The sequence below is a fragment of the Danio aesculapii genome, chromosome 20 (genome assembly GCF_903798145.1).
Source record: "Danio aesculapii chromosome 20, fDanAes4.1, whole genome shotgun sequence".
NCBI classification, from domain to species: Eukaryota; Metazoa; Chordata; class Actinopteri; order Cypriniformes; family Danionidae; genus Danio; species Danio aesculapii.
Window position 1 is genome coordinate 13921305 of NC_079454.1, and position 16974 is coordinate 13938278.

General features: G+C 34.5%; 2 protein-coding genes across 4 annotated transcripts in view; one reads left to right on the plus strand and one right to left on the minus strand.

Annotated features, from left to right (window-relative positions):
- trappc8 (trafficking protein particle complex subunit 8) overlaps positions 1 to 4710 on the minus strand; it is a 173322-nt gene extending 168612 nt beyond the window's left edge. For all 3 annotated transcript variants that reach the window (XM_056480723.1, XM_056480722.1, XM_056480721.1), the window contains exon 1: positions 4430 to 4710. In XM_056480723.1, coding sequence (XP_056336698.1) covers positions 4430 to 4586 — 157 coding nt within the window. In that variant the 5' untranslated portion in view covers positions 4587 to 4710. The remainder of the gene's footprint in view (positions 1 to 4429) is intronic.
- A 2295-nt stretch (positions 4711 to 7005) lies between these two features.
- On the plus strand, positions 7006 to 15369 carry LOC130247488 (uncharacterized). Its single transcript, XM_056480735.1, has 8 exons — positions 7006 to 7142; positions 8022 to 8121; positions 8208 to 8296; positions 9663 to 10118; positions 10195 to 10245; positions 11510 to 11618; positions 13828 to 13935; positions 14027 to 15369. The coding sequence occupies exons 1-8, from the start codon at positions 7051 to 7053 to the stop codon at positions 14090 to 14092; spliced, it is 1071 nt and encodes a 356-aa protein (XP_056336710.1). The 5' UTR covers positions 7006 to 7050; the 3' UTR covers positions 14093 to 15369.
- Positions 15370 to 16974: the final 1605 nt, after the last annotated feature.

Genomic DNA, 16974 nt, shown 5'->3' on the forward strand with positions numbered 1-16974 from the left:
TCTCAGCCATGAGTCGAGTCTAAGACAACAGATAATTACATAAGATATATTTTTTGTATTCTATAGAATTGTCTTTAATATTCAAGCAAAAGATTTCTTAAGAGATCTTAGCATATCACTCGAGTTGTGTCTTTACATTTTTTACAGTTAGGCCACATGTAGGATTGATTTCTTTTATTATATATTTAGAATAATAATTGCATAATATTAATATTATTATTTATTTCTAAGTACATTTCTAAAAGCAGGTGGTTCGCCCAGGGTGCCATTTAAACTAGAACCGCCACTGACGTGAGGCAGGTTTTTTACATGACGCTTTGTAAATAAAATTAATCATAAAGCCGAGAGACAATATGAAAATGTTATATTACAAATTGTGTTTATCTACACAAAATGCATGTGAGCTTGAACATGCCAACCAGAAAGTAGTGGATGCGGTTCTCCGTTACAGGGCGCCGCAGAAAAAAAGGAACCAAAGTTATTTTACAGTATTATCTTTTCAACATGTGTCTTATTATTTCTATAAATATTTAGGATCCTTTTTTTAAAATATAAGCTACCTTTTTCTGTATTGTAGACAACAACAATAAAAACACACATGATACTCTGCATTTCAATTATTTTATTCAACTGACATTTATACCAAAACAATATTTTACTTCAGCAGCATCACAACAGATGTGGATCAACAATGTTTTTTTTTTTTTTGCTTTGTTTTTTTTTTTTTTTGTAAAAGGTTCGCAAAATTAAGTTTCACTAAAACTTCACCAAACGACTGTTAAGTAGCCTAACTAAAATTAGATGCTAGCATAATTTGGCTGCGTAAACATAAAATAAATACAGCCTGAATATTTTTACCACAGCTATAAAACTTAAATATTAGGTAAAATAACATTTCTTTCACAATGATCAGTTGGTGGATAAAATAAAGCCGGTTTAATTTAACTACGCTGCTTAAAACAAAAACACCCTGAATATTTTACAATGCATGGCTAATAAAACTTAACATAAGGAAGGACTACATATTTTTATTCAAAAAGATCAGTCGGTCTACATGCTCTGATGAAAGCTGAGCGCGAAGTCTATTTACAATCAGACCAGCGGTGGAAAAAAAGCGCTCAACAAGCACAGAAGCTGCAGGAACAACCAGGTACCACTGGACAAGGGTGCTTAGCCTTGCAAATCGAGACTCATTTACTTTGCACCACAATAAAGGATTCGGGTTTAGAGAGATGCAAGGCTCCCTGAAGTAGCTTTCGTTTTTGGTGTCTTCCGGTGAAACATCACTCATACCGCAGTCCTCGCCGAAAAGAGTGTCAAGACACGGCGCGCACATGACAGCTGAAAGTATCACACACCAGACAAGAACATTCGCATGGTATTTAAAATGAAACTATTCAGATGGCGCGGCAGAAATTTGAAGTGTCCGTCGTGGTTGGGCACCGTTGTGTACCCTGATAGAAACATGACGTTGCGTGGGCCGTGGCGCTTCTGGCGTGGGACCCCAATCAGAAACCAATCAGAAAGAATAAAAAGAATTTAATTTTAGAGCCAATCGATTATCGTTTTCATGCTCGATCGTCGCTGATGTGTTCGATTAATTGATTAATCGAATAACTGTGCACATCCCAACACTATTCACTTATACACTCAACGGTGTATTACTACTAAATGGAAATTCACACCATTTCCCAGTCGACATTTAACAGCTGCTAAATTAGTGAAATAAATTATCAAACTACCAAACTGTCAGGAGTACAACCTAATTCGCAAGACAATTTTGCTTGCGCAATCCAAAATAAATAAATTTAGCCAACATTCAAGAGTAAATTTTGACCTTTTTTCACATTCCCCAGGTTTTATCTAATATACACAACACCCATTTGAGATGGGCAAAAACATGCTTGTATAGTAACACTGATAATTTGTTCACATAGATGCACATATGCACCATCTGCCAGTGTGCACTTCTAAGCATGGGCTGGTATAAGATTCTGACGGTATGATAACCTTGGAGAAAAATATCACGGTTTCACTGTATCACAGTATTGTGATTACTGCTTTAAAATATATTATTTTTAAATGTCTGGCTAAAAAAAAAAAATTCCCCCCTTTGAAAACAATATATTTTATTTTTTTTAAAGATTTAAAATATTTTGGAACAGTAAACATGTCAGGATAAATAATTAAAATTAATCATTGACTCAAAGTCCTCGTGCTGCAGGTATTAGAAGGTTTGCTAAAGGTGCAGCTGTGGTGCAGTGAGGGGTTTGCGTCTTTAATAATCTATGACAGTTTGAGATCATTGAACAGTAAGAATGATTAATAAATCAATATGAAACAGTCCCTTAAAAGTCACGTCTCGTCAGGTTTTGGTCTCAGGCGCACTTTGCACTCACACTACAAGTGTGAACCGTGAGCCCGATTCAGAGCACTCACACTTCTCAAACAATCCAGGAAACGGGCCTGGGCACGGTTCGGGTAGCATAGTGTGAGTGCGCCCTGAAATGAGACACAGCTAGGGTAGGACAGAGTAGCTCCTCCCCCTTAAAAAAAACAAACAAACAACCAATAGCGTTTCATTTTTATCACAGCTCTGCCATTAAGAGTGGTTAAAGTCAAGCGGATGAAATGAAATGCAAAGGAGAAGCTTTTTGAAGGTACATGTCTGATACTAGAGAGGATGTGTGTGGTCAGAAAAAAAATTTAATAAAATGTTGAACCATTTAGGCGGAAGTGGCAAACTGCAAGCTTTGAATGTTTATATCACCTGAATATGAATGTTGTACTATTTTGGAGCACACTAGCTTATAGTTATCCTTAAGACTAACATACTGACACTAACATCTAAAAAAACGTATTTTGATTTCACTGGGACTTTAAATATGAGTTTCAGCTGAAACTGTGGACATTGGTGGCTCATAAAATGCAGGACACATAATTGATCAAAAAAAAAATGACAAACTAAATTAATAATCAAGGCTCGGAAAGACACATTGTGCTCATGTGAAGAAAGCAAAATTATTTGCAACTTTATAACATTTAAGCCACAGTAGGCATGGGACTATAACCGTTTTCAAAGTGTACCATGTTTTGGAAAAGTCAAGGTATTGAAAATGTAAAAATGTTCTATTATACCGTTCCGACGGGACTTGTAAATAGTTTCTGGCGTGTTGTAAGGAAATCTGTGTTTTTGAAACCAATGAAAAAGTCAATGATTTATTTTAATTATTTAGCCTGGCATGTTGACATGTTACAAAATAATAAAAAATATTTCCAAAAATGAAACATTGTGCTCAATGGAGAAAAAGGTTTTCACAAAGACATTTAAAAAGAATACATTTTATTTATACCGTGATATTTTTATCCAATATTATAAAAGTAATAATAGTAAAAAAAAAAGTAATAATATTTTTATCATACAGTCAGAAACTTTTACCGGCCCATGCCTAATTCACAGTCATGTGAGATTTCAGTCACTTGATGTCTACACAAACTCTCGCTTACGCTGCTTGTTTACTATTTTTATAATATAGGTAAAACATCCAGGAAACCCTTAAGTGCAATTTTGATGAAGAATACAACACCTGTGCCCTCCCTCTTTGTTGTAAGCAAACAGCATCAGCTCACATGTAAGTTTGTGCCTACAAATATAACTATGTAACCTGATCACACATGTCAAAACTGAGCTCAGGACCATTTACTGAAACTGTGAATTAATTAATTTTTTCTCAAAAAGCTGGCAGACATCATCTTGCATTTTATAAATCACCCATGACCACAGTGTCAGCTAAAAATCCTCTTTCATGTTCTAATGAAGAACCAAAAAGAAAGAAAGAAAGAAAGAAAGAAAGAAAGAAAGAAAGAAAGAAAGAAAGAAAGAACTCAAATGTTTTGAGGGTTAGTAAATAAACACTGAGTGAACCATTTTCAAACTTCAAATAAAAGAGGGTCTGTGAGTACACAGAGAAGGGGCCTTGCTAAACAAAGCTCACACCCTGGACATCAAGTGAACCCCATACATAGTAGGCAGCATTTCTTGACATGTCTCTCAAATCCAACTTTGTGACCTGCCTATTAAGAAAGCATTTTGGGTGTGTAACTAACAAAAATCCAACGAGCCGTCTACATAAACAGCATTTTTGGGCGTGTGTCTCAAAACCCACTGAGGTGTCTACTTTGACAAACATTCACAATGTACTAAATCCTAGTAAGCTGCCTTTTTTGTAAGGGTTGCTTGAAAACTACCTTATATCCTGCATGTTTCGGATTTGGACGCTTTAACGGCAGCTAAGTTAGACTGTTTTGAGGGATGTCTAGGTAGGCAGTTAAAAAGCACTTGAGAAGCATCCTGTATGTATTGATCTATGCGTTAGGGAGCTGTCTGACAAGCGCGTCCGTGTGTTATTGTGATCAGCTGGCCTCTTACCCTCGGACGTCAGGCGGCAGAAAGGCCGCAGCAGCTCGGGAAAACTCAGGTTGTTTTTGCGGGTCACTCTCTCGGCATCCTCACTGCACAGGACGGCCACCATCGGCACGAACGAGTCCTGGATGAACTCCTGCACGGACTGCACGCACTGAGCCATGAGCGCGAACCTCGTCTGGTCTTCTCCGAGCTCAATGATCTGCTGTTAAGTTGAAAACAACCTCCTTTACTGACAGCCGACGGCAGACATGTTGAAATCTACTGCTGCCTGCTGATCGATTTTGCCCAAGAAGCTTAGCGGCGGTCAGGTGATTTTACTTCCGCGATTACATAAAAGCTCCGCGTCTTCCAGAATAAAAGTTCTGGGACCCGCAAACCTATAAACCTACTTTCGATTTTTAGAAAGAAAGATAGATGGGCATAGAGAAGAGAATTCATCCATTCATTTTCCTTCGGCTTAGTCCCTTTATTCATCATGGGTCTCCACAGCGGAATGAACCACCAACTTATCCAGTATATGTTTTACACAGCTGATGCCCTCCCAGCTACAACCTAGTACTAGGAAACACCCATAAAACACCCACTCTAACATGCTCACACATACACTACGGCCAATTTAGTTTATTCAATTCACCTACAGCGCATGTATGGGGAAACCAGAGCACCCGGAGGAAACCCACGCCAACAGGGGGAGAGCATGCAAACTCCAGACAGAAACTCAAACTAGAGGACTCGGGACTCAAACCAGCAACCTTCTTGCTGTGAGGCGATAGTGCTAAACAGAGTAGTTTATAGTTTATAAACACGTGAGCATTTCCAGCTTTATGGACGTGACATTTGCAGAAAGAATTAAAAACAAATTCATAGAAAGTATATGTTAACGTTATATTGAAACATCTGTTTATATTTTCCAAAACTAATAACCACGAAGTTAAAGGATCAGAAAAATATCAATCAGTAATTTTTTTTATATTTTAAATGAGGAAAATAAACAAGTGTTATGGATGTGACGAAAAAAGTTTGCGAGTTTATGGTACACAACATACTTTGTAGAAATTCTGCACAAGCCAAAAGAAATAATGCTTATCAAAAGGATAAGAGTTGGCTCACTATAGAAAAAAAATGATTGATTTTGTTTTATTTTACGTTTTTTGATTTATAAAAAAAGCTCCGTTATGGATGTGACAGATGTGAATTTGCCACTTGTGTGACTTTCGTAAACATATATAATTGTTTTAAAACACTGTCAGAGATTTCTTTTGATCAGAGTATTTTTAAAGTACTGTAAAATACTTGCTTTACACAAAAAAACAACAAAGAAACGGTTTCGCTATTTTGGTAAAAAGTTTTTTTTTTTTTTTTTTATGGCAAGGTTGCCATGCATGCAATTGCTCATGTATTTGCACATAAGCCTACATGTATTTTTGTAAAAACATACACGTTAAATTTAAAATTCACAGCTGATTTTCATGTATATCCTTCACAAAAATTGACACAAAAAGATATCCATGCAAAAATAAAATAAAATAAATAAAAACTGAAAAGATTTAGGCCACAAAGCACATGCATTAGTGTACATATTGTAAACAAATGTACTTAAACTTATTCACAAACATCCCAAAACATCTGTTTTGCTTAAAAAAATCTTTTCTGTAAAACAAGCTAAATAAAATGCCAATGGGGCAAGTAAAATACTCTTACTTCAAAGCGAAAACAAGATTATTTTACTTATCCCATTGGCAGGTTATTTTTGTTTTTTAAAGGTAAAACCCACTGTATATTCGGACTAGAAGCAGGAGAAAATTTCTAAGTAAGAAAATATTTTTTGCAGTGTATTTTATACCAATTGAAGTGTTCAGATGCAAAAACCTAAGTGAAAAAAAAGTGCCAACTGAAATTTCCATAGAAAATGAGCATTATTCTCAGCCTCTTTGTTTATGTTGAGTTATTTCACTTTGAAGACCATGAAAAGAACTTATTCTTTGCCATGTAAGTGAAATTATTGAACCTACACAATCAGTCAATTACTGACTGACTGACAGGCAAAAGTAAAAGTTGCTCTGAACCAGGGCATTGTAAAAATGAATCATCACTAGAACTGTTCCCATATCAGCTCTATCACATCATAAAATAACATATTCAGTCTAATGCAAATATATTAAATACAAAACTCTCTTACATATATTCTTACAAAACTCTCTTACATCTCCTTAACCAACCACACCTGATTCGGATTATCAGCTCATTACAGTTCTTTCAGTCTCTGCTAATGAGCTGATAATCCGAATCAGGTGTGGTTGGTTAAGGAGACATGGGAAATGTGCAGACCTGGTGGTCCTCAGGAACATGGTTGAGAAACACTGCCTTAAAAGACTATAGTATAACACACACACACACACAAATCCTTTCTGTCACAGTATCAGAATCACATCCCTCAGGATTTGTTTAGAAAATGAGTGGCTTTCAGGTTCGGCCGGTTCTATATTTATGATCACAAAGAGAAAGTAAACAGGAACTTGATCCACTCCCTCTATGCAGCTATAAGGAAGTTGCACTGTATTAAACTCTACAGCCTGAAAGTGAAGATCAGTACAGACTAGCAGACACATTAGACAGCAGACAATATGGACATGACCACTTCAGAAGAAGAGTGTCTTGTGTGCATGGAAAAAATATGTAATCCTTTGCCACCTTCACAACCTTGCTGTGGAAAAATGTAAGTGTGACTTCACATATATTTGATATCAATGATGATTTGTTGAGTTGATTTAAACATGTATATCAAACGTAGATTTTAAGAGACGCAATAAGCCAAATCATATACTTTAATATAACATATGTTAATGTTTATTGTATATTTTTATGCAGAAATATAAAATATAATGTATAATTATGCTGAAAGTTGGTTTAATTATTTAAAAACTGAATATAAAGCTATGCAGAAAGAAGTGTAAAACTGTAGTATTGACAAGTGACTGCTAATCAAATGCATATACAATAAATAAACTGTGTGTGTGTTGGAAATTGCTGTTAATTTAATGTTTGTGTTCTTCTCATTTGTATTTGCTATACAAGTAAAACTTTGCTATATGGGATTCTTAGTTTATATCCGTTAAAGTATTTACTAACATGAACTAATAATGAACAATACATTAATTACATTATTTCTGTTCATATTTGTTAACATTATTAAATGTAAATATAGTTGTTCACTGCATGTTAAGTCACAGTGCATTAACGATAATAACAACACAACATTGGATTTTAATGACGCATTAGTAAATGTTCAACTATTAATAAATATTGTACATGCATTGTTGTTCATGTTATTAAATACATCATCTAACAATGACTATGTGTCCTCTATATTAAAGTGTTACTCCAGTATTTCCTCTTTCATATTTTAATATAATTTCTGATAAACAATCGAAACACTTACCGGCAACTAAAAGCGAAAGCAATTTCTTAAGGGAAATTCCATCACATGTTGAGTAAACCAAGATAACCACTCTTGTTGCCACATGTACATCTTTGTGTTATGAAAGCTTATTAATTATTCTTTCATGTGCATTCATTTTTTCTCTGTACTTTCCAGAATCTGCCAGCGATGCTTGAGTCATTCTTTTCGATATAGGTCTCACTGTCCACACTGCAGAAGCCAACAACACACACCCAATTATGCAGCTGTTCGAGGGGTAATAAATTCTCTACAGAATAAATATCAATCTTTTCATGAACAAAGATTGCAAGACTATTAATATATATATATTTTTTTTTTCAGCCTTTTAGTATCACGAGAAATATACTTCCAGTCCAGCCAGGCAATTTTCAAGGAGTTAATTCAAGACACGTTGACGGAAACATACAGAAGTAAGTCTCAAGCAAATGTCAGAATTGTATTGTATGTAGTTTACAAATGTATTTATTTTTAAATACTGAACTTAACCTTGGGTTACTGTCATTCATTAGATGTTTTAATCCAACATTGTCAAATATTGACAAGCTCAAATATTGTCAAATATTGACAAGCTCAACCATTGGTTAACTTTTTAAAATTAAATTTAAATGACATTTTTTACCCCAACGGTTGGGTTTGTCCATAATTGACCCTACGCTGAGTTACAACCCAGCATTTTTTTTAGATTGTATGTTTCAACAAGCCACCATATTTAAGCAGTCCGCCATATTGTAATGGTCAAAGCTGCTCTGCGAACACTCAAGAAGAAGTTGACTGTTTCAGCAACCGTTATTCTGAAACAAAACTGTTTTACATTTTATCAGTTAAGTGGCTAATTGTACAAATTTAGTTCAGTTGTACAAAAAAACCAACCGTCATCGGGGGAGGAGCAAATCATACTAAATTGTACGAATGAGATCGTATGAATTCATATGAATTAGCCACTAACTCAAAAAGTTTCGAATTGCTGTCAATTTTGTTGGTTATTCACATAGCAGACTTGAACAAATAGGAAAACTAAAATAATGCATTCTATAAAAGGCTGACTTGTTGTAATTAAAAAAAAAAACATATATTTTTCAATCAGCTCAAAGTCTTTTTTTAACCCAACAGACATTCTTATACGAATGTTAGGTCCCGTCCTCTATTCTTTGGCAGTAGCCAGGGCTTAATTTGTGCCGGAACACGCCGGATCCGGAACCTCTGAAATCTGATCTGGCACCTCATTTTACCAATCCCCTTCCTCAACCTCCCTCCTCCCCCATCCGCTGTTCACTGTCACTTTTTTCCGCAACTCCCAAACCCTCTTCACCTTCGTCTGCAGCAACACCCCGCTCTTCACTTTCGGCCTTCGTCCACGACACCCCTTAAGTACTTATTTCTTTTCAATTGGCTACAGAACAAACCATTTTTGTCCAATTTGTCTATTTAATCTAACTTAGCCTAATCAACCTAATTAGGCCTTAAAAATGCACTTTAAGCTGAATACTAGTAGCTTGCAAAATAACTAAAACGTTTTATACTGTTATTATCATGGCAAGGACAAAATAAATTAGTTAGCCTATTAAAATGTACTTAGCCTATTAAAACTATAATGCTTAAAAATGTCATGGACAAAAATAAAATATTTTTTTCTATGAAACAGCATTTTGTTTAAAACAACATATTATTTAAATAATTTAATTTCGCAGGCGACATAATCATTTTGCCTTTAACTGTATATACACACACATGTATATATAAAAATATGACAAGCTCAACTTTTTTTTAAACCAACAGTCTCATCACCCAGCTTCGAAATTCACAGACACAACAAACAGACACTGTCAATCAAGTGAATCCACCCAATCAGGCTTCTCCACAAAATCAAGCCCCTCCCCTTCTCAATCACCGCCCGCGACCTATTCCCAGACCACGCTTCCGATTTTCAAGACGTAATGCCAGCCCAAGTGCTTTTATTCCAGTGGCTCCATCAACTGCTCCTTCTACACTGCTGCTAAACCCTGCACCACAACCTACAAGTGTTACTGCCCCAAATGGTCCTTTCCAAATTGCCCCGACACCTGCTCCTGCACCAGCTCAAGCTCCACGGATGTTCAACCCCGCACCACAGCCTATGAGTGTTACTGCTGCCCCCGGTGGACTTTTCCAGAACACCCCAAGACCTGCTCCAGCTCCTCTGCTGCAGAACATTGCCCTATTCCAGGACTCCTTACTGGAGCAGCTTGATGACTGGTGAGTCCCATCAAAAGATCAATGTAAGAGTTATTTGCATTCTGCTGTGTATAACTCTTATTTTGTTTGTTCACAGGCCATGGCAAACTGAGATCGCTTTAATGGGGCTAATTCAGGAACCTTTGAGGTGAGGACTTTTTGTCTGCTTATGTTAAGGTCGCTATGAAATTAAAGTTAAGAGTCTCCTTTTTTTTCTATCCGTGGTACAAATGTCAAGCGTTGACCAGTCCACGGTGATAAAACGGTTGAGGACCACTAAACTATTGGATTGTTGAAAAATGTGTTGCTAACAAAATGAAGGAAGATTGACAAATGGATGAACAATGCAGAGACACACACTCAGGGGCGTAGCGGACATTTTAAAAGTTGGGGGGACAGCTGTATGAGATCATATGTTCATATAATTATTAATCAACTGTTTCTAAATGTTCTGTCTCTAAAAGTGAGGGGGATGTATTCCCCCGTCCCCTCCGGTTGCTACGCCCCTGCACACACTGATAGCCCCACCCTTAAGGCATTCCAGGTGACCAGGAGTTAAGAAAAGTCGTTTCGAGAGGGAGGGAATGTTATAAAAGTATATACAAGTAGGGTGATGCATGATTTATTTCTTTGGGAAATTATTGGATTGTTGAAAGATGGGTCTTGCTAACAAAATGAAGGAAGATTGACAAATGGATGAACAAATCAGAGACATGCACTGATAGCCTGCCCTAAAGACATTCCATGTGACCAGAAGTAAAGAAAAGTTGTTTCGAGAAGGTTATGGTATTTGACTAAAGATTATGAGGGTAAATAATTTTTTGCAAAATAATGAATTGCACATATATATTGTTTATAATAAGCAAATAACAAGTAGATTTTGATTTCACTCCGACTATAAGAGATTTTGCTTGTTTGTTTTGTAATATTCATAAACTATTGTTTTTAGTGACACCTAGTGGCCATTTGGTGAACTGCAATGGCTTATTGCCCGTCCTCACCCTAACACACACACGTAACACACCAGATATTAAAACGTGGTTCAGTGCCACGATATACTTTGTTTTTGAATAGAAGTAAAAATAAATCTGAAATATATTTGCAGTGATATACTAATATCGTAAAACCCATTGTATCTTGCAAACTGTTAAATTGACTGACTTGTTAAGTAACGTACTGTAATATTCATGCACATGATTCATTTACTTAATTTTAACACAATGGGTTTACTCACTAAACTAATCGATTTAAAAGCAATGGGTTTACTTTTTTGTATAAGGAAATTTAAAAAAATTAAATGTTTATCCAGTTTTAAGTTGGAACCTTATCTTTTAGTAAATTAGTAAGAGAATATAATCTTTTAAAGTTCACTTATATTTCTCATCCCTCAACCCCCCATCCCCCCCACCCAGTGTTCCTTTGAGGACATTTGTGTGCCCATACTGCCAGTATAATGGATTTGATGAACTTCAACTACTAAATCACTGCAATATCCACCATGCCAGCGACAGCAGACGTGTGGTGAGTCAGAATTCATACAGACTATTCATAACATTCAGTGTGATGAATTTCTGTAAATTCAAAGCACATTCTATTCTAAAATCAAAAAAGTTAATTTCAGCTGAATCTAAAGCTGAAGTGAATTTTAGTGGTGGTGTTATGACAAGACAATGAAGGCAAAAAAACAAGTTCATGCACCTATCAGTTTTGAGGTTTGGGGATTTATTTGTGTTTTTTTTTTTTCAGTGTAAAAAAAAAGAAAACACCAAAAATGGGGTGGTTATATATGTTTCTTTTATCAATTAGTAAAATACATATTTTAAAGGCTGTTTTTTTTAAGTGAAATTTATTTCCTGTACTGAGCCACGATTCTCCACTTCAGCAGAACTTACACACCAAAGTGCACAATTCTATTCATACAGTATATTTTGAAGGTACTTCGGGAGGGATATATGTTCATACGTAATTTGCACGATTAACTACAACACTATAAATATTCTAAAAAAAAAAAAATCTAAAGAAAAAAAGGTGAACATTTAATTTGCACTATTTACTGAGTTGAGTGATAAAAAGAGAAACTCAAAATCTCCTCTCTACAAACATTTGACATAATATGCAACAAAAAATTTTGAACCTGATGTCATTCAAATTTCAGATGCTGAAATTGTTGCAAATTAGCACATATTTAATAAAATGGTCCCTTATTTGCATATCTGCAATAAATGTAACATTTTAGAAAACTTTTAATTTAGTAAAACTTGTAATATACACTGTTCATTGTAAACCTTCAGTGTCCTGTTAATTAATGGTGGCTGTGATATTCAGCGCCTGGTTTTTCAAAAGGTTTAATCCGGATAAAATTGATCTGGTTTAAGTAATCCTTTTTTTGCGAATCGTGATCACGTAATCCAGCTTACTGGAAACAGGATAGGAAATCACAATGTAGAACTATAGATATGTAAAGAGCAACAAGTAGAATAGCCAGTGTAGGGTCAATATAACCTTTTTTCCTTTATAAAAACGCACACATTTAAAAAAATAAAATAAAAACAAGAAAAACCCCACCCCATCCTCTTCCAGCAGTCCACTCATCTGAGACCTACAACACAAACACTGTAAACGATATTTATAATAAGTTTCGAATATAGATGTATTAAATAAAAAATAGACTTAATGTCAAAAACTCCACAATAATTTCAGACTTCCTCATCTGATGTGGAAAGACAAGCTTGTATGAACGTAGCCTTTAGGAGGCTGATCTCAAGTCTGGCCTTGGTTTGCTGCAGTTTGCTTTCAGTCTCTTTTTGCAATTGTTGAAAGTGAAATCAAAAATTTTGCCTTTTTTGGTTATTCTGTAATCATTGCATGCATCACTAATAAATATTTTGAAAAAAAAAAAATGCCATTGTGATGAATATATATCAGTTAGTGACAGAATGAAATTTATTGTTTTTGGTCAATTTTGACAGCTGTGGGGGATTATTTTATGAGGCCAAACTGTTTTTACTTTGCTGTAGCTTTATACTGAAAGGCTGAATATGTTAACACCTACCTAATCACTGTAGCCTGACAAATGAACAAATAAAATTAAAACCTTATGAATAAATAGGATATTTTGTAATATACTGCATGATCCAAATATAGCATTATTTGATACATTTTTAAAGTTTTCATTACATTTTGGGCATGAAATCCCACTTTCAAGATTTGATCCAATCCGTTATCCAAAATCCTAGTGGATTACATTTGAAAAAGCGGGCCCAGCATGTTAATAGATATTATGAGGAATCAACCTTATACCTATATAAAGCTCAAACCAATATAACGGAATCTTTATATTGAGTCATGTTTCTTTCATTTTAATTTATAAAAACATATTTTTTAAAAGGATAATTGAGTAAATTCTCACCCTTCACTTGTTCCAATCCTGTTTCTTACTTTACTAAAACGTCTTACTTACTAAAATAGTTTCTTACTTTTAAACAAAATTAAGATATTTTGAAGAGAGATGGAAACTGGTAGCCATTGACTTCCATATTTAGTTTTTTGTTTTTGTCAATGGTCACAGCTTTTCAGCTTTCTTTCAAATATCTTCCTTTGTGTTCAAACTCAAAGGTTTAAAAACCATTTGAGGGTGTGTAAACAGTGAGTACATTTCCATTTCATTTTTGAATTGTCCCTTTAGTACCTAAACAGTAAAAATCATGTTTTTGTGTGTATCGCCCTCTAGGTGTGTCCAGTGTGTGTAGCGACACCTCACGGAGATCCACAATACTACAGCCGCAACTTCATCGGCCACCTCAACCAGCGCCATCGCTTCTACCTAGACGATATAACTGTAAGCCAGTCACCTTAATAAATAAAAGAACTTCTCCATAATATCATAATTTCTTAAATGTCAGTGCCTCATTGTGTTTTCCGATCCGCAGCCACTCCAGCAGTCCGATGAGGTGAACCTGCAGCACGCGATTATGGCGTCATATCAACAACATTAAACCGCATTTTCAGCTCTCGGATATGGTCTGGACAGCAAAAACTATGACATTCGTGAGTCACCATGAATATGAATAAAGTAAAGAGATGGCGGTCAAAGATGGATATATTGAAGATATGATGATGATGAGGTATATTATCGATTAAATAATGGCGTCTCACATGGAAATAGCCTACTACAGTAATGTATAGTATACTGATTTTGCACCATACTAAAGTGTATTGTACTGAATAGTACAACACTGAATGCTACAGCATATTAAGTAGGCTATTCTGTGAACTGTTTAGTGATAAACTAAATACTGTAGTATACTTTATATTACTGTAAACTGTAGTGTAGGCTAGTATAAAACACCATATAGTTGTTGTAGAATGTTCTGTACAGTATTGGGTAATTTGTTTATATTGCTATAGTTGTTGTACCACAGCAACCATAAAATTACCCGAAAGGATTAACTCAAGTATATTCAATAAATGACTTTTGCTTATTGTTCAAACTACTTATTTAAAATGAGTTGAAACAACACAATTATTAAGGTTTTTGGGGCACAACTTAATTGTTTAATGTTCAATTCACTTAAATTTGTAAAAAAAAAAATTAAAATAAAAAATGAAGTTAACTTAATTAGTGTGTGTTGGGACAAATAAAGGAATTGTGTGGAAACCAGCAATTTTGTGTGTTACTGTATATGGTTCATAAAACACTATATCATTTGCTATAAATTACTGTAGTATTTTTTTTCACGTGAGGTCAAATAAAATATTTAATCCTGACCCACCGAGATGAACTCACAACTTAGCATTAAAATATGGATGTATCGAATGACGATTGTTATATTATATAATATATACAGTATTCTTTTAAAAGCGGTTATCAGATTAAGTGGTGTTTTCAGACGTTTCGTGTGCTACGGTCTCTAGAATACTGATCATGATACATCTAAAAAACTATTTGCACTATTTAGCTCTTCTTGCACTTTCTGTTCCAATAGCTGATTTTCAGAATGTACACTTGTACACCGTTCATAATCGTTTAATGGAACTTACTTATCATTTATTATGTATATATTAGTGGGGAAAATGTTTCAATGAATTACAGTATGTTTGTGAAATTCTCAAGTTATAAAGCAAAATATAATAAAATAAAAGTTAATACAGCATTTGGAAAATAGGAAAAGATCATTTTTCGTTACATATAGGCAGAATGTGTGTTTATCGGGCAAAGACAAAGTTTTAAACAACAAAAGAAAATGTAAATAAAGGTTTTTGCACATTAGAATGTGTCTTTTTTCTTTCTTTATTTGCTGAAACAAAATGAAAGACTTCAGGTTTTTACTAAAGTAACCCAGAATATCATTCAGTCAATGGTTTATATACCAAAAGAAATGTCCAAAATAGTAATAAATTGTCATTTTAAATCTTTAAACCAAAAGGTTTTTACCCATTTGTCAACACAAGGTTTCACATATTCACAATATTTTATAATCACATTTTCCTATTTTATTAAGATGGCCAGAATAAGCATGTTGTTCTCTTTTTTTCTACATAAATATATCTGATTAATGATGATGACTTTTGATAGGGTACAAAACCACCCCAATCACAGCTCTACCTTTATTTTTGATTTATTTATACTGTATAATAGAACTAGAATTATACTTAACTATAAATTACCCAAAAAGATTAACTCAAGTACACTCAAAAAATTACTTTTGCTCCTTGTTCAAACTACTTTTTTAAAATTAGTTTAAACAACGCAATTCTTAAAGTTTTTCATTTTGGGGGGCCACTTAATTGTTTTATGTTCAATTCACTTAAAAAAAACATTAAGTTAAATTAATCAATGTGTGTTGGTGTTACCGACTCGGTCCCAGTCATTCCCCTCACTGGCCAGCAGAGGTCACCATCCCCGGACTTTTAAGCATTACATCATCCATCTAAACTGATTGTGCACACACCTGAACTGAATTGTTGTACAAAGATATTAATAGCTGTGTAATTCTAAATTCATGTACTTCACCAAGATTTCCTGTGCTCCGTGGTATACGACAGGGCTGTCCCTTGAGCCCATTCTTATTTTTATTTGTTGTAGAAATTCTATCTATAGATATTCTACACAATAATAATTTGGTTGGTATTAATATCTTTAACAGAGAGATTCGCATATCACAATTAGCAGATGACACTACACTATTTTTAAAGGATAAACATCAAGTGTCTCCAGTTTTAACCATTATTAATGCATTCTCTGATGCTTCTGGACTCAAGCTAAACTTATTAAAGTGTGAAATTATTTGCTTGTACGACACCTTAGATGCAAAAATTGAAAATATACCAATTAAAAATGAAGTAAAATACTTAGGAATTAATATAACAAAAAAATCTAATTAGCAGACAGTTTATGAATTTTTCAACAAGATTATCTAAAGTAAAATATATTTTTAACAGCTGGCTCCAAAGAGATTTATCAATTCTAGGCAGAGTCTTCTTAACCAAAACGGATGGATTATCTAGATTTGTGTACCCCGCATTATCTTTAGCAGTAGATAATCACACCTCTAAAAAAATTGATAAAGTTTTTCTTGACTTTATTTGGAATAATAAACCTCACAAATTGAAGAAACATGTGTTATCAAATAAAAGGATTGAGGGGGGCTTGAAGTCCTAAATTTTGATGACACCAATAATACATTTAAAATCAATTGGCTAAAGAGATGTTTGCTTAGCTCAGACTCTATGTGGTATTTTATTCCTAATAATATATTTAAAAAGATTGGTGGCCTTTCTTTTTTAATGAAATGCAATTACTCTGTTGGTAAATTGCCTATTAAATTAGCTAAATTCCATCAACAAGCTCTATTAGCCTGGAAACTGACTTACAGCC

Excerpts from the sequence above, each read along its gene's own strand:
- LOC130247488 (XM_056480735.1), top strand. The coding sequence starts at position 7,051 with ATGGACATGACCACTTCAGAAGAAGAGTGTCTTGTGTGCATGGAAAAA. Across the intron at positions 8,297-9,662 it reads GTTGACGGAAACATACAGAA|TCTCATCACCCAGCTTCGAA; the intron begins GTAAGTCTCAAG and ends TTAAACCAACAG. Across the intron at positions 10,119-10,194 it reads CTGGAGCAGCTTGATGACTG|GCCATGGCAAACTGAGATCG; the intron begins GTGAGTCCCATC and ends GTTTGTTCACAG.